Genomic DNA, 25,979 nt, shown 5'->3' on the forward strand with positions numbered 1-25,979 from the left:
CTCATTTAAACAGTTTATTTGAGAGAAACAGGGGTTATTCTAGGAAAAAGCAGTTTGATGTTGAGTTCGAGAAGCAGGGAGGAGAACAGAGGTGTCACTGAAAGAACAGACCACCCATGCTGGCACGCTGCTCGAGCCAGGCAGGACGGCCAGACATTTGGTAAACTGGCACTCACTTCCAGTGTGCTAATTCAGAGCATCCAAGAAGGTTCTGACTATGATTTTCGTTACTTCTGTGTGGCTTAGAAACATCCTGATACTTAGCATCCAGGTAAAACAGAATACTTCTTCAGGGAAAAGAGCAGCTTTGCTGTGCTTCCCCTTTCAGTCAGCAACTGTGCTTTCAGCAGGTGGGCTCACAGCAAGTGATCTGGCAGCCAGTGGGCTGGCAGCAGTGGCAGCAGCAGGCTGGGCGGCAGCAGGACTGTCCACAGTAGGAGGGGCGGCAGCAGGAGGCCTGGGCGTGGTGCAGCTGGCAGCAGGTTGGGGGGGTACAGCTCACCACACAGCAGGGGGGCAGGCAGGTGTCCTCCACGCGGCAGTCAGGGCGGCACCACCTGACACGGCAGCTCACAGCCCCAGAGCCACCTCCCAGGCCACCGCCAATGCCGCAGCCGGAGCCACAGCCAGAGCCACAGCCAGAGCCACCACAGCTGGTGAGGCAGCAGGTGGGCTGGCAGCAGCTGGTGGGGCAGCAGCTGGGCTGGCAGCAGCTGGTGGGGCAGCAGCTGGGCTGGGAGCAGCTGGAGCCACAGGTCCCACCGGTAGAACAGCTGGGAAATCCGCAGAAGCTAGTTGTGCAGCAGGCCATGGTGTCAAGAGGTAGGTTAAGAGTAGGGTTGCTAAGAGTTTCTGAGTTTTGACTGCAACGTATACATGCAGCCCTTTATATATTCCCTGGACCTGTGTATTTCCCTAACATTTAGCATCTTTCCTTGATACCATTTGCAAAGTCTGTCTCTGATTGGCTAAGACCTGAGTTGTTTAGAAAGGTATAAATAGCATTCAATAGCTTTGGTCATTTTTCAATTAAGTCTCATTATGTTTCTTCCTTGCTCTTCAATCAAAAGTGAAGGCTCCTATGGAAGCTCATCACAGCAGCTCCTCTCTGCAAGTCACATGATCGACTAGACATGGCCCAACCCCCGCCCAGGCTTACACTGTCCCAGCTGTCCTTTGATAACCTTTAGGTCAAGTTTATCTAAGCTCAACATTTTCTTCCTAAGTTGTCATTCAATTAAGGATTGTGATTTCATAAACAATTTGCCAGACGTGGAATGGCTAAAATTACTGTCATCAAAACATAAGCTGAATCACCTGACTTGTCAACATGCATGAGAAGCTGCTTTCCTATGACCAGTTTGTGCCAAAATACCATCTTCAGAGCTCTAAGGAGTATTCTGTGCCTTCCACCATCAATGTGCAATCCCCAGCTGCAACCTTTATGACTTGCTTATAGATTTTTTTTTCTGACTTTACTAAATTAAAAAAATATTCTAGCCACAGGCACACATTCCAACAAGTCAGCAATACAGTCACATAAAGAAAAGTTCATGCTTTCCCCCTAGACCAAACACCCCCATTCCTTTCAAAACTAGCACTTTAGAGACAATTTTAACAGTTTGGTGCATGTTTTGATGCCCTTCCCCTTGTTTTCACAAACACAAACCAGCATATCTACACCTTCTCAGTAAAATCAGGGTCTCCCATCATTATATTTTAAAAATATTTACTAAATTTTAATGTAGTAAAATTTACACAACATAAGACTTATGTTTCACCACTTTCAAGTGTATAGGTTACTAGTGCTAAGCATATTCACATAATAATAGTACAGCCTCTAGAACTTTCTATCTTTCAAATCTGAAATTCTTTATCCATTAAATATAATGAGGCTCCCATTCTCCCCTTCCAAGTTTCTTGGCACCCACCATTTAACTTTGTGTCTTGGTGAATTTGACCATTCTGGGCACCTCACCTTAATGGATTCATCCAGTATTATCTTTGTGACTGACTTATTTCACTTAGTATAGTGTCCTCAAGATTCATCCTTGTTGTAAAATGTGGCAGAATTTCCTTCCTTTTTTAAGACTGAATAACCTTCCATTGCATGTACATACTACAGATTGTTTATCAATTCATCCAGCAATGGGTTCCCTCCAAAAAGGATTAAATTTCTCCATGTCCTTGACAATGCTTTTTGGATTTTTTAGAGTGGCCAATGTAGTGGCATGAGGTGGTATGTCATTGGTTTTTTCTTTGCAATTTCCTATCTTGAGCATCTTTTCATGATCCTATAGGCTGTTTGTATATCTTCTTTGAAGAAATCTTTATTTATGTTCCATGCCCAATTTAAAATTGTTTTGTGGTTGTTCTTGTTGAATTATAGGTGTTCTTTATATATTCTGGGTATTAGCCCTTTATCAGAGATTTGATTTGCAAATATCATTTACTATTCTGTGGATTGCCCTTTCATTGTGTTGATTGTGTCCTTTGATGCATAGAAATTTTAAATTTTGATTTAATTTATCAGTTTTTTACCTTTGCTGCTTATGCTTTTGGTGCATTGCCTAAGAAATCATTGACAGATCCAATGTCATGAGGTGTTTCCCCTATGTTTTCTCCTAAGAATTTTATGGTTTTAGCTCTTATATTTAGGGCTTTGATCTATTTTGAGTTAATTTTTATAGATGTTGTAAGATGAGAGTCAATATTAATTATTTTGATGTGGCTATCCAGTTTTCCAGGAATATTTGTTGAAAAGACTGTCATTTCCCATTGAATTGTCTTGGCATCCTTGTTGAAAATGTTGTTGAATCATTTGTTGAAAATCATTTGTACATGTGAGGCTTATTTCTGGATTCCTATTTTGTTTGCCCTTATGTCAGTACATTACAGTTTTGATTACTATAGCTTTGTAATATAGTTTAAATTCAGAAATTTTCCAATTGTTGGTTTATTTTATACTTATTACTAATTATTTTATATAGCTATGTAATATTCTGATATATGAATGTAGCACATTTATTCAATTTTAAAAACTGTGTTTTTGAATTTTAAGCTGTAGAGATTTTAAATGGGTCCAACTTTAGGTGATTATGCATGGGCTTGTGATGGAGGGGACTGAACTATTGATCAAAAACTCAATTTAATTAAACTAAAATGGGCTTCTCAAACTGGCTTTACTATTAGGGACTGAGATACCTCAGAAAAGTTACTTGATCACTCTGAACATTGCTTTGTTTATATGAAAGATGAAGCAATTTATTATACATCTCCATAAATAGAATTACACAACTGCTCTACTAGATCATTGACCCCTTAAATGATCTCCCTATGTCTGATTCACACTGGTATCCTACATAGTGCCATCTGCACCATCATACATATAGACTTCCCAGCTTGTTGAACAAAAAAGAAAGAAAATGAATGGTTAGCAGTGTATGATAATAATGAAAACCAAATAAATGCATATTACCAAAGTGATGTGTTATTTTATCTGTATATTTTTTCTCAGCAAGAGGAATTAATTAGGTAGTGATGTCTAAAAGTGATCAGTAGTTAGACTCAGAGGGACAAGATGTCTCTAATTCTGTTTTGTTCTTCAACAATGTTTTCTGTATTGGACCAGATCTCTAGATGTATGTCAGGAAAATCATCCTTTGTTTACTTTGTCTTTTATTCATCCTTCGTATTTCTTGATTTTTCACTAACCTTGAGTGGATAAAGCATTGTAATTTTAACTAATGTGATATTCTTAATAAAAAAGGATACCATTTGTCTCCTCCTGTCTAAGGAAAAATGAATTAATCTTAATTCTTGTCCAAAAATTCTTACATATTTATGATGCATTCCCTAAGACCTACATTTAAATGTATACAAATTCATTGTACACGAATGTTATATATAAATTCATGTATATGTTGAATAAATATATGTGTATTTCTATTAAGTGAACATTTTTAAACAAAAGTTAATATGTTGATTTTAAAAATAGAATAAGACATTTATTAGCTCTACTTCCAGCTTAGGAACTGGGAAAACAACTTTGCAATAAAAACCTCCTTTTAATTGAAAGGCTTTGAGAGTCTTTTCCAACTTGGAGCCCTCTTACTTTACTCTGCTAGACCACATGTAAAAGACTGTGATTTATTAGTACTTATACCATTGTTTTGAAGATTGTCTGAAGGGCAGTTCCCCTATAAGTCATGGAGAAATAAGTCATATTCTGACTCTAGATTCAGAGATGTTGATCTCTATAACTTTCTGGCTATCAAGTACTGTGAGAGGTGAGGGTAAGGTAAATAGTGTCTGTGCTATTTTTGAGGCTCTAGATAATCAAATTTTCTGTATGTTTTTTAATTAGAGTTAAACTCACTGAACCTGATCAAATTTCCTAATATGGCATAAGAAGAGGAGTATAGAATATAAAAACCAGATTAAAATCTTCTGTGTGTGTATATACATCACGAGCACACCCAATAATGAAAGAGAGACATGTTTGCTGCACCAAATATATATAATTTATTAGACCTTGAAATATTCTCCTTTCATAGGACGTGTAATTTGGAGGACAGTTGAGTATAGGAAGTGAATGCGTCTGAGAACAGGTGGTTTTACAGCCTCTGCAGCACTGAGCCAGGAGGAGTAAGATGGGAGTTTTGCTGAAGGCCAATCCCAAGACAAATTGGTTTTCCCACTTTTTGGGTCAAATTTGTGTTTTGGCATCCTCAGTGGAAGGATGAAGATCTTTCTATTATTGAATGGAACCAGGTAGATCTGTAAAGCACCATGTCACAAAGCCAAATTAAAGTTCAAGAACCACCAGGGGTGGTTGAAAGATAATTAGTTCATGAATTCATTGGAAGTTGAAATTTCACACTGAAAATCAGCAACCTGGATTTTAGCAGGTGGGTTCAGAAGAGGTGGTCTGGGAGCAAGTAGGCTCAGAGCAGGTGGGCTGGGAGCAGGTAGGTTGGGAGCAAGTAGATTGGGAGCAGCTGGGCTGGGAGCAGGTGGGCTGGGAGCAGGTAGGTTGGGAGCAGGTGGGTTGGGAGCAGGTGGGTTGGGAGCAGGTAGGCTGAGAGCAGGTGGGTTGGGAGCAGGTAGGCTGGGAGCAGGTGGGTTGGGAGCAGGTAGGCTGGGAGCAGGTGGGTTGGGAGCAGGTGGGTTGGGAGCAGGTGGGTTGGGAGCAGGTGGGTTGGGAGCAGGTAATCTGGCAGCCAGTGGGCTGGCCACAGTGGCAGCAGCAGGCTGGGCGGCAGCAGGACTGTCCGCAGTAGGATGGGCGGCAGCAGGAGGCCTGGGCATGGTGCAGCTGGCAGCAAGTTGGGGGGATGCAGCTCACCATACAGCAGGGGGGCAGGCAGGAGCTCTCCACTCGGCAATCAGGGCGGCACCACCTGGTGCGACAGCTCACAGCTCCGCGACCACCCTCCTGACCACCACCAATGCTACCACCAGTGCCACAGCCAGCGCCACTGCCAGAGACACAGCAGCTTGTCTGGCAGCAGCTGGTGGGGTGGCAGCTGGGCTGGCAGGAGCTGGTGGGGCAGCAGCTGGGCTGGCAGGAGCTGGTGGGGCAGCAGCTGGGCTGACAGGAGCTGGAGCCACAAGTCCCACCAGTAGAACAGCTGGGAAACCCACAGAAGCTAGTAGTACAGCAGGCCATGGTGTCAGTCGTTGGGCTGAGAATGGGGTTGCTTGGGGAATTTTTGAGTTTGGTGGGAACTTCTATTGTGGGCCTTTTATAAGTCCAGATCAGCTGCTGTTTACATAATTTTCAAAGGCCTTCCTTGTTTATGTTTAAATAATTTGTCTCTGAATGATAATTGGGCTGTTTCCAAGTTATTTGTTCATCCTCTAGAAGCCTTTGAAAGTTGATTTTATTTGGTCTTCAATGACAATTCTTTACCGTGATCAATTAGTCATTAATGTTCATCGGCTCCTTGCTCCTAATTTCTACATTTGTTGAAATCTGTTCAGTGGCCAAAAAATAATTGAGTAATGCTGCCCCTTTAAGAGGTGTCAATGTCACTCAATGATGACCCTTATAATTGAACACCAGGTCTCACATGGCAGCTCCATTCCCAGCTTGGTGGCCTCCAGCGTGGACTGCTGCTCTTTTCAGGTTTGGTTTCATCGTGATGCAAGGCTACGCTCAGCTTCCAGACAGGGCTGCCTCCTTCGGGGCTGGGAATGTGGACAGGTTGTTACTGTCAATATTTTGTTACTGACAGCTCATGTGCCCATAGAATTGAGAGACTTGGCTGTATCAGTTCATTTAATTTCACAGGAACCCATAGGGGGTATGGTTGTCACTTCCGTCTTCCATGAGAGGAAACTGAGCCACAAACAGATTTAAGTAACTTGCCCAAGTTCACACTAACTGAAGGTGAATCTGAAATTGGAGCCCACATTGATTCCAGACTAAACTCTTTTAACCACTACAGTTAATTCCCTCTTTTAGATACAAACCATTGTCCTATGTCAATATAAACCAATGTCCATAGGTCCATTTCTCTAAGGGACAAAGCAGATGAGAAAATCTTGGCCCACTTTCTTCAAGATGTTTTAGAGTAAAGGGAAGAAAGGCAGAGTTAACTTTTAAGGTGAGTGATAACACTGTTGATTAGACATGTGCCTGGAGATTTTTTTTTGTATGTGTGTGTGTGTGTGTGTTTTTTTTTAAAGATTTATTTATTTATTTAAACAAGTACTGGGTATAGTCAGAAGCGCGGGAGGGTGAAAGAATCCACCAGAGCCAGAGGGGAGAGCAGAGCAGGCAGACTGAGGAAGTACACTGAGGGGAGCAGCGGGAGGGGCAGGAGAGTCTGCGCGCCATGTGGGACCCTCGCCCCGGGGGCTGGGGATCGAACCAGCGCTGCAGAGGCTGCGGGCAGCTTCGCAGCCCAGCGCTCAACCACTGCACCACCGGGGAGGCCCTGTATGTGTGTTTTTTTAAAAGCCTATATAAAAGGCAGACTGCAAAAAAATCTCAAGTGCTAAAAATGTTAACTTCTGTGACTTGTGCGTTCACCTAATATTTGGTCTTAGGATGGGTTATGGGTTTAATGTTCTTAACTGCATAAAAATCACTTGTAATGGATGAAAACTGGAAGATGAGGCATCCCTTGCCATGTTAGACCTGCAGGACAAAGGTCATTGCAGATGTTAGAGACTAGTCCTGTTAGGTGGGAGTTTCTATAACTTGAACGAGCAACTGATGAGTGCTTTATTGAGGTCTAATGAAAGACAATCTGGCTTTCAGGGAGTGTGGTCTGCAGGGCAGGAACAGCGAGTCAAAGGATCACTCACCAGGTTTGAACCAGGACACCAAGTTCACCTCTCCAGCAAGGACTGCTTTGCATTTGTTTAGATGTAACTTCCCAAGTCAGAATTCAGATATTTTCAAACTTCACATTCAATTTAAATGAAATTCAAATTTATGCATACAAGAACTGGGTGTAGGCCAGGGATACGGGGGAAGGGGTGAGAGGGTTCGTCAGAGACAGTGTGGAGAGCAGAACAGGTGGATCTACTGAAATACACTGCTGAGGGGAGCAGTGGGCTAACAGGAGAGGTCTGCTGTGCCATGTGTGTCAGCTCCCTGGCCAGGGATGAAACTCGTGCTACAGTGGCTGGTGATAGCTTGATAGCACTGAGAATTTAATTCCTCAATACCAGGGAAGCTCCAGCTTCTCCTCCTGAAGCAAATCTAAATCCCAGATTCTTAGACTAGCTATCTTTCACCTTGGATATTTGCCATATGTTTGTCATTATTATAATATCAGGAGCAACTTAATTCCTATTTAAATTCAGCAGAACCCTTGATATTAAAATCCTTTATCCCCTTGCACAAAGTTCAGATGTTTGAGGAGCTGAGATTCATGTCGATATGGGCACTGAGGTAGCAGCTCCTCTCCTGTGCTTTTGTACTGGACAGTTTTCAATTTCTCCCTCCATGTAAAATTTAACTCAATATTCTTGTTTCTGGTCTTTAGTTCCCCTTAGAGAGTTATTAAGAGTAAGGTGTATTAGACAGGGTTGTCCAGAGAAATAGAACCAATATATATAAACCCCCCTGATATATTTTAGATGTATTGAGATGTACATATGTATACAAAGATTTATTATGAAGGAATGAGAGATTGGTTCTTGCAACTATGGAGACTGAGAAGTCCCTTGATCTGCCGACCAGAAGCTGAAGATCCAGGAAAGCTCAAAACTGGGGAACAAATGATGTAAAGCCCAATCCGAGTCCAAAGCCCCTAGATCTAGGAGAGGAGTGTCTGAGGCCAGGGCAGATGGATGTCCAGGCTGGAACGAGGGAACAAATTTGTTCTCCCTCCACCTTTTTGTTCCATTCAAGACTTTGGTGGATTGGGCGATGTCTCCCCCAAACCCCAATGGTGAGGGTGGTCTCTACTCAATCCACAGATTTAAGTGCTACTCTCTTCCAGAAATATCCCCATGGACATACCAAGAAACAATGTCGTACCAGCTATCTGGGCATCCCTTGCCCAATCAACTTGATATATAAAATTATCAATTACATGTGGGTTGGCACTTATTGGAAAGTTCTGTTCTGCCACAGAATGAATAATAATCTGAATATCCCCTTATCTCTCTAAATATATCATGAAAATAAAATGTAACCAAAATCTTTCATCCCACCACCTCACTCCATTTCTCGATAAGGTCTCATGCAAAAATAACAAGAAGTTATACTCATTTGTGATATTTCTCTGTATAGATTTTTATCCTGTTCAAATGCTGGGAAAACCCATTGATATTCTTTAAGGAAAAAAATGCCATTACCTTTACTTTAAAACTTTTTTAAAAAATTGCTCTTAAAATTTTTTTTTAAGATTTTTAAAAAAAATCTTATTGTTTTTGGTTTTTATTATTTCATTTAAGACATGTGGTCCAGCCATTCTAATACCACAGAAAGAGAGAATGCGTTCTCTCTTATTATTTTTTATTGATTTTTTTAAAGATCTATTTATTTATATAAGCACTGGGTACAGTCAGAAGCACTGGAGGGTGAGAGAATTCACCAGAGCCAGAGCAGGGAGCAGAACAGGCAGACTGACGAAGTACACTGCTGAGGGGAGCAGCGGGTGGCAGGAGAGATCTGCGTGCCATGTGGGACCCTCCCCAGCGCCCGGGGATTGAACTGGCGCTGCAGAGGCTGGGGGCAGCTTCGCAGCCCAGTGCTCAACCGCTGCGCCACCAGGGGAGGCCCTATTTTCTACTTCATAATACACGAGATAATCGTAAAGTGTTATAAGAACATTGGTTTAAATTTCCTTTCATCATTTTCCAAGTGCATTTGAGGAACACTAGTGTCACAGTATGTCAGTCAGTGAAAAAGAAAGAGCGGTTTCCTTTTATCAGTGTAGAAGTGATGGTTATCGCAGGACGCTCAGTCCTGTGAATATTGTGAATACTCTAACCTACTTTATAAACCTTCAAGATGGTGATAAAACATGCAATAAAAATTGATCACTGATTTTTTTTGGGGGGGGATCCGGAGGGAGTAAATGTTAGTTTGTCACCTGTTTGTCACCTGACATGCCGTCCTATGCTTGGAAGGGATGCTGGATCTCTGTTGTCTCTTCTCTCATTTTCCAGGCTAGAAATAGGTGCCTAAGCAGATAAAGTGACTTGCTCAACAATTTATGGTTATTTAGTTACAAAGTGGGGACTAGAACTCAGGATGCCTTTAGGTCTTAAGCTAATACCACAAAATCTTGTTTACTGTCTTTTCAATTATGTATTATCATTTTTTTATATCCTTGACTGAAAAAAGTATACACAGAATCATGTATAAATGAAATGAATGGATTTGATGTCATTAAAGAGGCTAAATGACATAAAATTTCTTTTTGTGAAATCAGTCTTCAGGAATACCTGGTCCATCAATTTGAACATATGAGGGGCTTAGTGAACAGTTCCTGAATAGAGATGTATTCTTTTAAAGAACACTGTATGTGTGTATTTATTGCATGTTTATATGTTTTATATGATATATATATTTATCTTTATTATTTTATATCAATGTTTAACCAATCAAACCCCAAAATGATGACACTGCATATATTCCATATCTTCCCAAATCCATATCTTCCCCAAGAGTGTATTAAGTTTGGCCCTCCCCTAGTGGCGCAGTGGTTGAGCGCTGGGCTGTGATGCTGCCTGCAGCCTCTGCAGCACCGGTCCGATCCCCAGCAGCCAGCGAGGGTCCCACATGGTGCTCAGACCTCTCCTGCCATGCCCGCTGCTACCCTCAGCAGTGTGTTTCGTCAGTCTGCCTGCTCTGTACCCCGCTCTGGCTCTGGTGAATTCTGTCACCCTCCCACGCTTCTGACTGTACCCAGTGCTTGTAAAAATAAATAAATCTTTAAAAAAAAAAGTGTATTAGGTTTCCTAAGATCCATGAACCCTATATAGAAAAAGACACCAGACATTTCCCCTGCTACTGCATCTGAAATTCAAAAGGGAAGTAGCAGCTGCAAGCTGACCCCCTAATACCACAATCTGTCAAAGCTACCTAAGTTTAATCATATGTTTTGCTGCAGAATCTGGAATCATTTAATGGCAAAAGAAAGGGAAAGTACCTTTCAAAGACACAGTTGTAGAGAAAAACCAAAGTGGCATGACACATTTATTGAGAATTTGTAAAATCCCAGTATCCCAATACCAACAACTTCCAGAGAAAAGGCAGTTCCAACAATAGCTTCATTATGGAATGAAATTTTTTATTAAGTCCAAAATCCAATGAGCTGCTGAAGTATTTCAGACAATATTTATAGTCGAGGATTACACACCCCCTTGTTCATGGTAGGGATTCTATTAATATCCAGGTCTATGAAATAAGTCTGGTTTTCTTTCATAAATTGATTTTATGTCTTACGGAAATTATGTAGCTTTGTGGCAGGAGGTTGTAAGCTGGGTGGTCATCATTGGAGCTCAGAGGTTTGTTGGACTCTATATTGGTTAACTTTGAAGTGCCATTTTTCTCCGGGTTTCCATCAGAAGGAGGTTTTTAGCAGGTGGGCTCACAGCAGTGGCAGCAGCAGGCTGGGCGGCAGCAGGACTGTCCACAGTAGGAGGGGCGGCAGCAGGAGGCCTGGGCGTGGTGCAGCTGGCAGCAGCTTGGGGGGGTGCAGCTCACCACACAGCAGGGGGGCAGGCAGGTGTCCTCCACGCGGCAGTCAGGGCGGCACCATCTGACACGGCAGCTCACAGCCCCAGAGCCACCTCCCAGGCCACCGCCAATGCCGCAGCCGGAGCCACAGCCAGAGCCACAGCCAGAGCCACCACAGCTGGTGAGGCAGCAGCTGGGCTGGCAGCAGCTGGTGGGGCAGCAGCTGGGCTGGGAGCAGCTGGAGCCACAGGTCCCACCGGTAGAACAGCTGGGGAATCCACAGAAGCTAGTTGTGCAGCAGGCCATGGTGTCAGGAGGTAGGTTGAGAGTGGAGTTACTTGGAGGAGTTTCTGAGTTAGGACTAGCTGCTTATTCTACCTCAGGCCTTTTATAGACCTTGAGCAGTTCCTGGGTTTGTGACAGACAGCATATTTTTCTTGTTACTCTTTAAACAAGCTTTTTCAGGGTCCTCTCATTATTCAAATAGTGAATTATTTTAAATATATCTCCAAATTGGTTTTTCCTTATTGCTCAGCTAATACTCACAAAATGTGTTTTTCTTTGGTAGAGATAGTAATGCTTCATTTCCAAACTATGCCATGACTTCCCTGAAGTCTTGGCCTCATTTCTGCATTTTTGATAGCATTGCCTGACAAAGTGACTCTCCCAGGGCATGCAATTTTGGGGTTATAGTCACCAAACCTTAACTCTCAAGAAGAAATTTATAGACCTTTGACTGTTCTTCAGGAAAGACTATCTTTGTTTTTTAGATTAATAAAATTATAGTCTTTACAGTGAGATAGAAGTTCTGATAAACTCCATATTCATAGAAATTTAGGTCTTTCCAGAAATTGGATTTCTCCAATTTCTATGGCCTCTCCTGAACTTCAGACATTTAGACTTGAAGAAACATTTATCATTTGGAAGTGTGTGTGTGTGTGTGTGTGTGTGTGTGTGTGTATGGTACAAAACCTGTTCTATTCCAATTTATTATGGATAGCAGAAAGTTAAAAGAAGAGCTAAAATTCATAGGCAGTAAGTAGGAAAAGAATTAAAAAAATTTAAGTGTAATTTATACTTCTCTGTGAAAGATAAATATAATACTATATAGATGATTCTGGGCAGTATTTATTTCTCAAAAGTAGGGTTAATTTCCACTTATGTTGTTTTATGTATACACCCTGTGTCTTAAGAGAGGGTATTAGAATAAAAAGCACAAAAGATTTTATCAAGGGGGATCAATAAAGAAAAAGCAGAAGTTGGGAAATGCTTTTATGGATCATAGTGTTTATAAGAAAGTTATGAAATAGACAATCAAGTACCATTCATACGTGTAAGTGCCAAGAGATGAAGATAAATTGCAGCAAAAGAAAAACTGAAACAATTCTTGCTGGTTGATGAAAGAAAGAGTGTGAAAGAAAGAGTGTGATTTTTCATTGGAAGTTTAAGGTTACATGGGGAAAATGAAAAAAGTGGTCGCCAAAACAACATGGTATTGTTACTTGTGATAAGCTTATTCTTCCCTTCCAATCACAGACAGAAGCACATAGTTAGCTCTTTATGGGCTGGAGGTATTGGTTTGTACAGTCATAGAATGGCATTAGAATGTGATTCATGCCAATGTCAATAAAGATTTTCTTGTCATGTGATAACCATGACTGCAGATATGATGTTGAAAATTGGTTTGATGGAATCACTGAATATCAGAAATCAAAGACATAGTAAATCATTTAATTTTATAGGTGTGGAAACTGACATCATCCTTTTTTAAAATAACATGTTTATTCAATCCTCTTGTGCACAGATCACTAAAGGGAAAACAAGATCCAATCTGTTAGCTTCATGTCTTGTTCTAGTGTACATATCAGCAAGTACTGATAGGAGGGATCAGCAAGAGGCAGTCAAATATAGAACCATTCTCTCTCAAAGTTCTAAATTAGGAACACTGATGTAATAGGATTATTTTTAATTTGCTAGCAGCACCACATGATATTAGAATACTGTTGGGTCTAGTAATGGCAGAATTTTGGAGTGCTTAGTAAACTACTCTAGTACATCGCCAGAAGAACTGGGTATAAAACTCATATCCCTCATTCCCATTTGGTTTATTTTATTTTATACCATGCTGCTTTCCATCATCAATTAGAGTTAGCACAACTCTTTGTTTCCTCTTTTAAAAAATATTTTATAATAGCTCAGGAACAGAGCTATTAGCAGTGGGCAGAATCTATTATAGAGCAGTGATTTTGAACTCATGATAAATAAACATCACTAATTTAAAATTCTTTCAAGTGTCTTCTGACCTGAAAAGTTTCTCCTAAAACTGCAGCAATTCATCTTTGCTTCCTAATTTCCCCATATTTGTGTTAGTTAATATGCCTTTTGAATTTCTATGTCTGCCACACTCTTTCTGTGTGCTTTATACCATGATCATCATCAAGTTCATCGGATCACTTATGCCACAGTGGCTTCTGGATTGGTCTCTGTATAATTATTTTGTGTCTAACCTTTGGGCTTCTGTTTTTAGAACCAGCTATCACAGGGATCACCCCAGTGCCCAACTCCTGTCATGAGACTCACTTGCCCCAAGGAGTGAGTCTAAAAGTCAGCAGACCTTTAGTGCCTATTGCATTATAGGCTTACTCCTTTGGCAAAGTGCACACATTTTCCTAATTTATCTGCCATTACTTTACATATAACAGGGTTCCTAAACTATTCAGTGAATACCCCTTCTCTGTAACCCTTGTGCCCACCATTTCCATTGCCCAGCATGCCATCTGCCCCTGAGACTGCACCCTGAGATCTGAATCCATGTGAAGTGTTAACATCTCCTTTCAATCTTTCTGGTTCTCCCTAATCAACATCTCCGTTGTCACCAGACAGTGTGCTCTACATTCATTTTTTTCATACTCCAACTTTTAGTTGAGTTATTGTGAATTTGATTCATTTCCCTAGAAGGCTTTGAGGAGGGCAATGTTTCAAATTCGTTTTTAATCTCTATTGTATGCCATACAGCCTGAGACTTGCATATGGTAGGGAAACTGTCTAATTTTTTTTTAAAGATTGTCAGGTATTTTTTTTTAAGATTTATTTATACAAGAACTGGGGTACAGCCAGAGGCATGGGAGGATGAGAGAATTCACCAGAGACAGAACGGGGAGCAGAACAGGCAGACATACCGAAGACACTGCTGAGGGGAGCAGCGGGCAAGACAGGAGAGGTCTGCCACGCCATGTGGGTTTCTCCCGGCCAGGAATTGAACCCGCACTGCAGAGGATGCGGACAGCTTCACAACTCGGCGCTCAACCCGGTTGCGCCACCAGGGAGGCCCAAATCTGTCTATTTTTAACATTTAAATTTAATGAAAATATTAGAGTGAATAAAGAAAGCCAGAGATGTGTTTGCTAGGTCAAAGAAGAGAAGTTTATTAAAAACAAACTTGTCATAAGACTGAAGATGTAAGATGGGACGAGGATGAGGTGAGAACAGTTCAAGCTTAATAGGTGAGGCTCAGTCTCCATTCCCCTTCTGGCTGACCTGTCGTCTTGATGGCACAGGACAGGAAGTTTGCCAGAGAAATGGGAATGTGACTTTTACAGAAGGTAGATTACTTGCTTAGGCAGTTGGCAATGACTAGGGTCATTTCCCTAAAAACAACCTGTTTTTCTCTGTGCTTCATTAAATGCTGTGCAGGTGCTCAGGCTGGCGTTCTGCGCCTGGGCTGTCCGGGTTCAGCAGGAGCAGCAGGGAGAGGTCCTGCAGGTGGTGCGGCAGGGGGCGGGCTGGCAGCAGGGGGGGCGGCAGCAGGGCGCCTGCACCAGGATGGGCTGGCAGCAGGTGGAGGCCCAGCAGCAGGGCCGGCACACCACGGCCGTGCAGGACGTGGGGCAGCAGGTGATGGGGCGGCAGCAGCCCTCCTGCAGGCCACAAGGGTCACAGCAGACAGGGCGGCGGCAGGGCTCGCAGATGGGGCGCGTGCAGTGGGGCACACAGGTCACGGGGCGGCACACGGTGGTCTGGCAGGACACGGGGCGGCAGCAGCAGGGGTCGCGGCTGCAGCAGGGCTGGCAGCAGCTTTCTCCGCAGATGGAGCCACAGCAGGAGCCGGTCATGGTGGAGGTGGGTCTGGACTGAGTGGGGCTGGTGGCAGAAGTGGGAGTTTCTAGGTGTGAATGTCTCCCTTCCACACTGGGGCCCTTATATACCCTGGGCTGCACTGATGACCCCTTTGTTTATCTTTTGGCCAATTAAATAGAATTTTGTTTTGACTAATGATTGCATTGTTGGTAACATACTCATTCTCTCATTAAAGAATTCTTGTTCCATCCCTCCATGGGGATGTATATAAGCCATTCAGCATTAAAATCTAAGAAAAGCCACTTATTTTACAGATCTTGATCTTTATTTGGAGTGGGTAGTACCTGATGAATCCTGGACAAATGTTCCTAAAGGAGCATTAAAAAAGTTAAAAATTACAGAGCACTGACTGGTTTCTGTCCTTGCCAGCACAAGGTCCGCCGAAGAGCCCGCATTGACTCAGACAGAAGTTAGATGTCCTTCCTTGTGGGTTCCATGGGAATGTATTTACATATCATGTGATCCAGTGGAATGTAGCCTATGCCTTGAATAGCATGGGATACTGGCATGGGAAAGCCCCAAGTCCATTTTTATGTTACATTGGTGCCCCATAAATTCCAAATTTTGTTTCTAGAATGAGGAACATACTTATAAATGGCGGATGGCCAGTTCTCTGCTCAGTCACTGCTGGATACATAATAATAAAAGTATTCAGTGGTGAGTTTCATTAGTAGAAATAGCATAAAATAGAAGAATCTAGAAGGAAGACAGAGAACTCCCTCTCTTTGAACAGCAGTTCTCTGTGGGTGGGAGTCAGGCTACTGCAGAACCCAGGAGAAGACTACTTGTTAGAATTATGGCCCAAACTCAGGAGAGACCCAACATCCTTGCAACACAGAGTGATGTCTTAGAAAAATATCCTTAAGCCTTAAAACAAACTTAAGACAGGTTTCTAGTGGTAAAAAACAACACATTTTGGATAAAGAATTCCTTTATTTAATGATGTCATTCAACAATTACATTCTGAACAAATGTTAACATGAAATGTGCTGTCTTGTATGTCCTCAATAATCAATTGTTGATACAGATGAAAAAAAAACAATTCTATGTGCAATCTGAAACAACCAACCATTAAAAAAATTTTTTAGTTTGGCACTTAGCAAAAGTGCATCTTATTTTATACAATTGAGATGATTCTAAAATATTAAAATAAGAATTAAATGTTTATGGGCCTCCCCGGTGATGCAGCAGTTGAGCGCTGGGTTGCGAAGCTGCCCGCAGCCTCTGCAGCGCAGGTTCGATCCCCGGCTGCTCCCCGGCCACCGGAGGAGGGTCCCACATGGCGCGCAGACCTCTCCTGCCGCCCGCTGCTCCCCTCAGCAGTGCACTTCGGTCCTTCTGCCTGCTCTGCTCCCCGCTCTGGCTCTGGTGAATTCTCTCACCCTCCTGCGCTTCTGACTGTACCCAGTGCATGTATAAACAAAACAAACAAACAAACAAATAAATAAATAAACAAAAACATGCCTCTATTAAAAAAAGTTTAATAATTTGATCATATTTTAAAGATATCAGAGAAGTCCATTATATATGACATAGTGGCATACTCTTCCATAGATATTAAAATTCTTTGGGAGTTCAAGCAGTTGCTGTCAAACATACTTACTTTAAGTCCATTTGTACTTTGACAGGTTGGCTTTGAGAAACAGAATATAATCATGATAAAGATGTAACTATGTTTCCCAAAACTGATGTGAGTTTTAGACAGTTTGTTTCCTTAAAAATAAAATATATATGTATTTCAAAAATATGTAATCAAGAGAAATATAAAGAAGAAAATAAGTATTTAATAAGTTAGATTTTGAAAAAACAATAAGTTAGATTTTGTTGCACAATATTCCAGCTGTTTTTTTTAGCATAAACACACACAGACACACTTTTTCTCATGAAATTACTTAATATTTGACAGCACCCTTATTTTTTACATAAATATAAGACAGAACAATTATATAATGTTTCTTAATAGATTTATAATCTACGAGGACTGTTTCTGGTATTTCCTTTATGATTATATTATGCTTATATTATGTACTTTTGGACTTTCTTCCCCCTTCTTTATTTCTTATCTCTCTGAGTAGATTATAACCTATTTGAAACAGGAGACCTGTCTCATTCTCTTACATTCCCACAGGCTCAACTCAGTGCTCTATTCATAGAAGATATACAGTAAACAATAAACATATAGACTGGTGGTAATGGATTAATTTGCTGGGAAAATGCCACTAAAGTCCAATTCCTGAGCACAGGTGTAAGCAGCCCTTGAGAGTCAGTGGATTAAAATCCACAGGAGTCACCCTTGTGCATGGCATTCTAAATAGCAATCAGATCCTCAGCACTGAAAGGGAGCGTTACCCTAAATAGCATCTATTCTTGGACACAAAAGACAAAAAGCACCATGATTCTGGACATCACATAATAATAAAAAGAAGAAAAAGCATTTGATTTAAAGGCTTCGTGCCTGGGGGGGAGTGCATCCCCCTGGGTCTTTTCTAGAGAGCTGTGATTTTAATTAGTTATATTTATATTAGTAGGAAATTTATTAAATCTTTCATTGCTTATTTCTCTTCAAAAACAGACTACTGGTCTGCTTTCAACTAAGATTTTTCCACCACTACTATGCAAAGCTGATATGTGTTGGTTCAGTGAAGGGACTGTCAGACCAGAAATATGTGTCAGTCCAGGCACAACCTCCTAACGCGGAAGGACACTGCTCAGGTGTTTGGCTGTGTCTGGAATTGCGGGCACAGGTGACGGTGTGACCAACTTCTTTCCTTGGCTCCTGTGCCCGATGAATGCTATTTACAATGACCATAAGGAAGCTACTCAGTTAGGTTATTTCAGAGAACAATGCGAGAGGATTACAGGCGGGCCTCGATTTATTGTGCTCCACAGAAACTGCATTTTCACAGATCCAAGATTTGTGGCAAGCCCTCACCTAGCAAGTCTCCCTAATAGCCTGCACTCTCTCTGTGTCCTGTTAAGGTAATTCTCACAGTACATCAGACTTTTTGTTATTTTATATCTGTCAGGGTGGCCTGTGATCAGTGATCATTGATGTCACATTGTCATTATTTGGGGGCACCACGAAGCACTCCCATACAAGACAGTGAACTTACCTGGTAAGTGTCCTGTGGGCCATTCCTAGTCTCTCGCCTGCTTCTCGGACCTGTTAATTCCTAGACACAACAATATTGACATTGGGCCAACTGTATATCCTACAGTAACTCTTAAGTGTTCAAGCGAAAGGTAAAGTTGCAAGCTTCTCATTTTAAATCAAGAGCGGGAAATGACTAAGCTCAGTGAGAAGACAGGTAGAAAGCCAAGATAGGTCAAGCATGAGGCTACTCACCCCAGGCAGTGACCTAAGTGACTGTAGGGTAAATGGAATAATTCTAGCTTTTTATGCCACTAGCTTCTGTGGCTATCACCTGTGGCTTTGATCATGTTGATGCAGAAGGCACTTGGGAGCGTGGGTGCGGGGCATGCCTGCCTGACTGTGGACACCTGGGGTATGGTGTGGGCATGCGTAACTGGGCACACCTGAGCCTAGAGGCCAGGGCTATAAGGGCAGCGTCTCTCAGAGGCAGACGGCTGCGGGGGATGGCTATGGCAGGATGGATGCCTGTGCAAGACTCGAGACCACGTAACAATACCAGAGAGAGCCCAGAGGAAAAGTGTAAAGATTCATGGGGGCCTGGGAGGCTCGGTTGCCTGTTTGCCTTCCAGTTCCCCTTCCCCACCTATGCCTGCCTCCTTGCATGCCAGCTTCCATTTTTGGTGGGTGCCTGCGTGCCTGATTCCCAAGAGAGCATTAAAGCCTGAAAAACCCACTGAGGGCTCCTGGACTCTCCTTTATCCTTCTGCCCAAGTCAGTGGTGAACCTGCCCTGTGCATGCTGGCACAACAGTGGCGAATACAAAAAGAAAAGGTCTTGGAGGACATTAAAAGGGTTACTCCAGTGAACACATAAATGATAGCAGAACAGCCTTATTGCTGATGACAGAGTTTTCGGTGTCTGGATAGAAGAGAAAACCAGTCACAACATTCCCTTAAGCTTTATGGGGACAGTCTGGAACTGAACCCCCAACACCACCCAGTGTTGTCTGTGTCTTGCTTTGTCCGTCTCTGGACACGAGAGAGAGAATCTACTGAAGGAAACAAGACAAAGACCATGACTTCTATGCTGGGAGTATAAGTTTATTAGAAAACAGACATCTCCTGTAGGCACTGCCCAGGGGTCCTGGGAGGACAAGCTGGACACCTGGGCACTTGGCTGAAGCTGGTGATGAGCGTCAGGCTGTCTTGAGAAGGTAGGAGCTACAAATGACTAGCGCCATCTTCTAAAAACAACCTGTTTTTCTCTGAGCATGATTAAATGCCGCGCAGGTGCTCAGGCTGGCATTCTGCACCTGGGCCGTCAGGGTTCAGCAGGAGCAGCAGGGAGAGGTCCTGCAGGTGGTGCGGCAGGGGGCGGGCTGGCAGCAGGGGGGGCGGCAGCAGGGCGCCTGCACCAGGATGGGCTGGCAGCAGGTGGAGGCCCAGCAGCAGGGCCGGCACACCACGGCCGTGCAGGACGTGGGGCAGCAGGTGATGGGGCGGCAGCAGCCCTCCTGCAGGCCACAAGGGTCACAGCAGACAGGGCGGCGGCAGGGCTCGCAGATGGGGCGCGTGCAGTGGGGCACGCAGGTCACGGGGCGGCACACGGTGGTCTGGCAGGACACGGGGCGGCAGCAGCAGGGGTCGCGGCTGCAGCAGGGCTGGCAGCAGCTTTCTCCGCAGATGGAGCCACAGCAGGAGCCGGTCATGGTGGAGGTGGGTCTGGACTGAGTGGGGCTGGTGGCAGAAGTGGGAGTTTCTAGGTGTGAATGTCTCCCCTCCACACTGGGGCCCTTATATACTCTGGGCAGGTGCTATGTCCCCAGGACACGTGGTCATTTCCTTGTTTGTGTTTATTTTTGAAATCACCCTGGCGGGTTAGTGAGTGTTCTAGACATCTTTTTAGGGGTTAAATACTCATAAAAGAGCTTTTGTTTTCCTTATTTAATAGAGTCCTATTACATTTTGTTATTTATGGTTCAAATATGAACTTAATGACCTTACCTTCAAAGTCTCCAATTATCTTTGTAATTCAGGGATGCCTTTGCCAGCTGATGTTTGACTAGCACAGGGTAGCTGTCATGCTCTGAGGTTACTTACTAACCGTGGTCTTATGTCCCCACGTGGTAAGGAGCCTTTTGCGCTGTTGTGCCTCTTGGGCAAATTAACATGATAGGAATATTTTTAAAATCATGGTTTGTAATAAAAGAAGAATTTTCTAGTCTACTGTTTGGAATTACAAGAATGCATCTTAGTAGGGCTCTTTCATCAGTGGATGTTTTCCCCATTTTTTATTGTAAAACACATGTAACCAAATTTGTTATCTTAACAGGACTTCGGTTTACATTTCAAAGGTATTAAATGTGTCCCTATGGTGCAACTACCCACCCGCCGACTCCAGGGTGCTTTTCATCTTGAAACTCTGGTCTCATCAAACAATAATTCTTGGGATCTCCTTTCTCCAGCCTTGATCAATCACCACCTACTTTCCGTTAGTATGAGTTTGGCTTTTCCCCCACAGTTTTAGTTACTGGATCATTTTTTCCACAGTTGAATCTGTCCAAGCCAAGGTGATTTTCATTATTTATGTCCTTCATGGTAGTGTCATGCCATTCTCCATGTCTCAAGCATTATGCTAACACAGATGTGGTAATTTATCTATCATAGTAATCCTGTGAAGTAGGTATTGTTATCATCCTCATTTCACATGTAAGGAGACCAGAAAAGTGACTTACCTGAGGTCACACGCCTGCTGTGTTGGAGGCAACACTAATTCCAGCTACATCTGTGGGGATGTTATTTATAAGCTCCAGAAAATGGAAGAAGGAGCTGCATATTCCTTGTCATTAAGAAATGCTTTATTTAGGAATTTTAGCAGCGATTGTTTTTAAAATGTAGTTGTTGCCATGGTCTCTCTGGCCATGGATACCAGGATCCCTGGGCATATCAAAATCTACAGACGCTCAAGTCCCATATGTAAAATGGCATCATCTCTGTATATAACCCACGTGCTTCTCCCACATAGCTATGTGACCATCGACAGTCATCCAGGTCACTTATAATATTCAATACAGTGTAAATGCTATGGAAGTAATTGTTATATTGCTTAGGGAATAATGACAAGTTTAAAATGTCTGTATCTGTTTAGCACAGACACAACCATTGTATGCCTCATTACTTCACATGTATTTTGGATTTGACGTTGCTTGATTTGGGGACACAGAACCCTCTCACTCAAAGGACTGAGTGTAGTTGTTTTTGAGAAATGGCTAGTTATTAGGGTCCTTTGAAAAAAATTCTCACTTTACCTCACTTATATCCTCAGGAATTGGAAGAATTATCTCCCATATAGCTTTCTCAAAACTCCAGAGCGTATCTCTTGGAGATCATGTCAAAGTTGGGCAGAGTCGAGTGGCTGTGGGGCATCAGCGTCACTGGGCAAAGACTGCTGTGATCCCTGGGAAAGGTGGCTTCTGGGCCTGCGCTGCCATAACTTACGCCAGTATCTCTTCCGACAGCACCTCTGTGAGGTTATCCAGGCTTACAGAACCAATTGTGACTTTCAGCTGTTTCAAACTGTCAGGGCCTGTGGGAAAATCACGTCACTGGGTCATTCTGTAGCCTCTGCCTTTGAATTTCTTGGTTCCCACTTTCTTTCTTTATGACTAAGTCTGTTTTGGATCTGTGACTGAAGGTTCCAGTCTAAAACTTCTTTCTATTGTTCTGCTGAAGGAGCCCCTTGAAGCTTCTTCTGACCTGCCCCAGTCACTGTGGCTGCCCAGGGTATCGGGTTCCTGTGGAAATGACCATGGTCCAGTACAAACAATGAGATTGGGAGAAAACAAACCATTCTAGGGCTGAGAACATGTAGTAAGAAGAGGAGGTCTCTAAAAGGCTAATAAAGAACATTCTTAGAGGAGGAAAACAGATGTAGGACTTATCTTGCCGAGCAGGCAGGCAGCACATCCCCCCAAATTCTTTTAGATCAGATACTGGGAACTCAGTACAGTAAGTCCTCACTTAATGTCAGTGATAGGTTCTTGGAAACAGACTTTAAGCAAAACATGGACAGTAAATCCAACTCCTACATAGCTAATTAATATAAACATGAGTTGTTTCCACATCACCACACTTCTAAGACCCCAAACATTTTTCGTATTGAGCAATAGTTTGTATTCACTCATTTTCTGATTCACTTAGTTCAGAGTCCCAAGTGCCAGAGTCTCTCCTGACACCTCTGGATGCAAGGTGGGACCCACCCCAGACTGGACCCCTTCCATGGGAGAGCACCCCCACCCCATCAGAGTGGGATAAGGGCGACACATCAGTGAATGCACGGTGCATGTCTTCAGGATGTGGGAGGAACCAGAGGAAAACCCAGGAAAAACCCACACAGGCATTGGAGAACAAGCAAACTCAACACACACAAAGACCCTGATGGGATTGATTTTCCCCTCATCAACATTTTAACAAAAGACATTGAGTGAAAGAGTGTGCCTCCAGAAACTTGTGTGCATATTTCTCAGGAGGACAATAGTGGTTAGTTTGGGCAGCTTCCAGATTAGCCTACAAGAGTAAAACAATGAAAATGTATCCAGTGTGGGTTAACACATCAGCATGGTGACCGTCTGCATTGTAATGGCAAACTTCATCGCTGTTACATTAGAATGGTCCCAAGCAAGGTCCCTTGCTCCCTCTCTTCTCAGCAGCAGTGACTCCACTGGAGACAGACTTCACTGTCATGATGCTGGAGGGAGCCCAGGAAAGATGGGACAGTAGGGGCTGCCACACAGGCCTTTGTGATGAAAGAGTCCCTTGAGCCAACTGCTGTCAATCACAGCACAGTTTCTCAAATTGGGGAACAAAGCAGCTTCTGACTTCCGGCTCCTTCCTCTCATCACATGTGTGAGGATAAACCATGAGCCAAGTTCATGATTAGAGAGACCTGCTATAGTCTTTCCGCTTCCTCAGCATCACTACAAAACCTGTGGCGTGAAAAATGAGGTATTTTTCTGAAATGTCTAAAGTATTTGAACAGCTATTAAAATTATAGCCCTGCCTCTAAATCACCCCTACACCCTCAAAAAAGTGGCCCCTGGGAATCCTTCTTCCTGTGGTTCTTCTGATTTTTCCTACCACAGTATCGCCTCAAAATCAGCTGATGAAGATTCATAAACAAGAAAGAGAAACATGTTTGCTTCTGAAAGATAGCATTTTTTATTATTCTACCACTCTGAACCAGAGCATTCATGTAATATTATCCTGGGAAAAGATCCCGTCTGAGAACCTTGAATTAGTAGAGAAATGAGGATGAATCAGTGGGACTGAGCTTCAGTCAAGAGGAGCTTTGATCTTTGTTTACTCATTTTTTTTTCAAGACAGGAATGCCAACTATGAAGGCTGGGATTTTTCTAAAGATTATCAAAGAGGGCCATGATTGGCATAATTAGGTTGGGGTGGGGGATAGGCAGACAGTTATTTTTGAGCTAGTTGTTGAAGAGCAGGTAGGTCACAAATGTAGAATCTCTCATCTGATAGGAGAGGGAGAAAGTGTCTGCACATTTCAGAACACCTGGCACTTGTCATCCTTGCCGGGCAGCTCAGTTCAGGGAGATGGATAGCATCATCTTCTAAAAACAACCTGTTTTTCTCTGAGCATGATTAAATGCCACACAGGTGCTCAGGCTGGCGCTCTGTGCCTGGGCCTTCGGGGTTCAGCAGGAGCAGCAGGGAGAGGTCCTGCAGGTGGTGCGGCAGGGGGCGGGCTGGCAGCAGGGGGGGCGGCAGCAGGGCGCCTGCACCAGGATGGGCTGGCAGCAGGTGGAGGCCCAGCAACAGGGCCGGCACACCACGGCCGTGCAGGATGTGGGGCAGCAGGTGATGGGGCGGCAGCAGCCCTCCTGCAGGCCACAAGGGTCACAGCAGACAGGGCGGCGGCAGGGCTCGCAGATGGGGCGCGTGCAGTGGGGCACGCAGGTCACGGGGCGGCACACGGTGGTCTGGCAGGACACGGGGCGGCAGCAGCAGGGGTCGCGGCTGCAGCAGGGCTGGCAGCAGCTTTCTCCGCAGATGGAGCCACAGCAGGAGCCGGTCATGGTGGAGGTGGGTCTGGACTGAGTGGGGCTGGTGGCAGAAGTGAGAGTTTCCAGGTATGAATGTCTCCTCTGCCTGTGAGGCCCTTTTTATACCCTAGGTAGGTGCTATGTCCCTAGGACACGTGGTCATTTCCTGGAGTTGTGGTTCCTGTTGAAAAGGGGACTGGTTGGTGGATTCATTTGCTGAGGCAACAATTCCATCCCTGCCACTGATTTCCTTTCTCCCTGCCTGTTTTTGGCCTGGAAATGAATACTTGATGGTTTATATCATCAGAAAAATGGCTCATTGACTAGTCAGTTTTTCCCCAGCACATCATGTGACAGGTGGAGCTGGGAAACACCCAGAGTTGCCAGCAGGACCCCTCTTCTGCTTGTGAGTAAGCATGTGGCTGGCATGTTCCTGAAGCCTTGGACCTGGATTCTGCTCCACTCAGAGGAAGCAAGAATGCCTAAGAAGCCAAAATGGCTCATAATAGGAGATGTGCTCTGACTCAGCTGTGGGGAGAGTGGGTAGTGCTCTGTCAGACAACACTCTGCTTCACCTTGTTGATGAGGAAACAGCTACCAAGGCCAGGAGCACTTTTTTTCTAGTTGGCTCATGACTGAGTTGGCCAATAAGTCAAAGTTACTTAGGAGACATTATGTACACAGTGTGCTACTGTTTGGGAGTGAGAGGAAGAGGAAAGAAAAATAAATTCTCTATCATTTGTTATCATACAGTACTTGCAAATTTTAGGAAGGTAAGTTAAAGCAGTTAAGGAGAAGGACTTTTCATGACGGGACAGGAAAGCCAAACTAAATGGTATTATATTCATATTGGTTTTTTCTTTTCTTTCTTTTATAAGGGTAGACTTATTAGAAAAGGGAGAAAGGAAAAGAGAGGCACCTGCATAGTTACAGGTGGGGAGGAGAGCGGCCATATTTTTTTTTTCTTAATGTTCCTCCCTGAGAATGGTTTTAGAAATAAAATGGAAAGCAGGGTATTTTCTTCTTCATTGGTGTGATATTGGCACCTGTGTTGGGTCCTTGCAAAACACATGGGACATATCTGTAAGGAGTCAGTTATCTTTTGGAGGTAGCTGCTTTGGTTTGTTGGCTGAAGGTTTTGATGCCTGTGAGGTGGGTTCTGAACAAAGCCAGGTGAGTTACGTGAGCCAATGACTGATACAATCACTTTGACCCTTTGAGCCACCAAAAATGAGAAAAATGGGGCAATAGGAAACCAATTTGTACTTGGAAGGGGGGTTAAAGATGACACTACTCAAAGGTGACTGATAACTTCAGGCAAAATTTGTCTCTGCAGTCTGTTTTTGTGTTCATCTTGCACATGCTCTTTGGTCCAGTAAAACCCTGAATGATCCTGGGAGGTCTTTGAGTTTGTGACCCATCATCGTCCATCACAGTGTTTGAAAGGGCCAGCTTTGTAAAATAATTTCTCTACAGTCATACAGATAAAAGAATGGCAAAACTTTCACAGTCCTGGAAGTTTTGTGATGAGTATA

The 25,979-nt window shown here is 43.4% G+C and overlaps 5 protein-coding genes across 6 annotated transcripts; all 5 read right to left on the minus strand.

The window, feature by feature from the left end:
* Positions 1-343: 343 nt before the first annotated feature.
* Positions 344-5,671, minus strand: LOC311173277 (keratin-associated protein 1-5-like; the record flags this gene model as incomplete). 2 transcript variants are annotated; one of them, XM_084237136.1, is made up of 2 exons in its annotated part: positions 344-791; positions 5,544-5,671. In XM_084237136.1, the coding sequence occupies 2 exons, from the start codon at positions 5,669-5,671 to the stop codon at positions 344-346; spliced, it is 576 nt and encodes a 191-aa protein (XP_084093262.1). The 2 variants fall into 2 exon arrangements, with proteins under 2 accessions (XP_084093262.1, XP_084093261.1); XM_084237135.1 differs by having other exon boundaries at positions 5,499-5,671.
* Positions 5,672-11,050: 5,379 nt separating this feature from the next.
* LOC311173278 (keratin-associated protein 1-4-like) lies at positions 11,051-11,458 on the minus strand (the record flags this gene model as incomplete). Its single annotated transcript, XM_084237137.1, has 1 exon — positions 11,051-11,458. One exon carries the CDS (start codon positions 11,456-11,458, stop codon positions 11,051-11,053), a length of 408 nt encoding a protein of 135 aa, XP_084093263.1.
* Positions 11,459-14,883: 3,425 nt separating this feature from the next.
* LOC311173281 (uncharacterized protein) lies at positions 14,884-15,264 on the minus strand (the record flags this gene model as incomplete). The annotated part of the gene is made up of 1 exon (XM_084237140.1): positions 14,884-15,264. One exon carries the CDS (start codon positions 15,262-15,264, stop codon positions 14,884-14,886), a length of 381 nt encoding a protein of 126 aa, XP_084093266.1.
* Positions 15,265-19,710: 4,446 nt separating this feature from the next.
* On the minus strand, positions 19,711-20,091 carry LOC311173282 (uncharacterized protein; the record flags this gene model as incomplete). Its single annotated transcript, XM_084237141.1, has 1 exon — positions 19,711-20,091. The coding sequence occupies one exon, from the start codon at positions 20,089-20,091 to the stop codon at positions 19,711-19,713; it is 381 nt and encodes a 126-aa protein (XP_084093267.1).
* A 4,005-nt stretch (positions 20,092-24,096) lies between these two features.
* LOC311173283 (uncharacterized protein) lies at positions 24,097-24,477 on the minus strand (the record flags this gene model as incomplete). The annotated part of the gene is made up of 1 exon (XM_084237142.1): positions 24,097-24,477. One exon carries the CDS (start codon positions 24,475-24,477, stop codon positions 24,097-24,099), a length of 381 nt encoding a protein of 126 aa, XP_084093268.1.
* Positions 24,478-25,979: the final 1,502 nt, after the last annotated feature.

Source organism: Talpa europaea, assembly GCF_964194135.1.
Source record: "Talpa europaea genome assembly, chromosome: 7".
NCBI classification, from domain to species: Eukaryota; Metazoa; Chordata; class Mammalia; order Eulipotyphla; family Talpidae; genus Talpa; species Talpa europaea.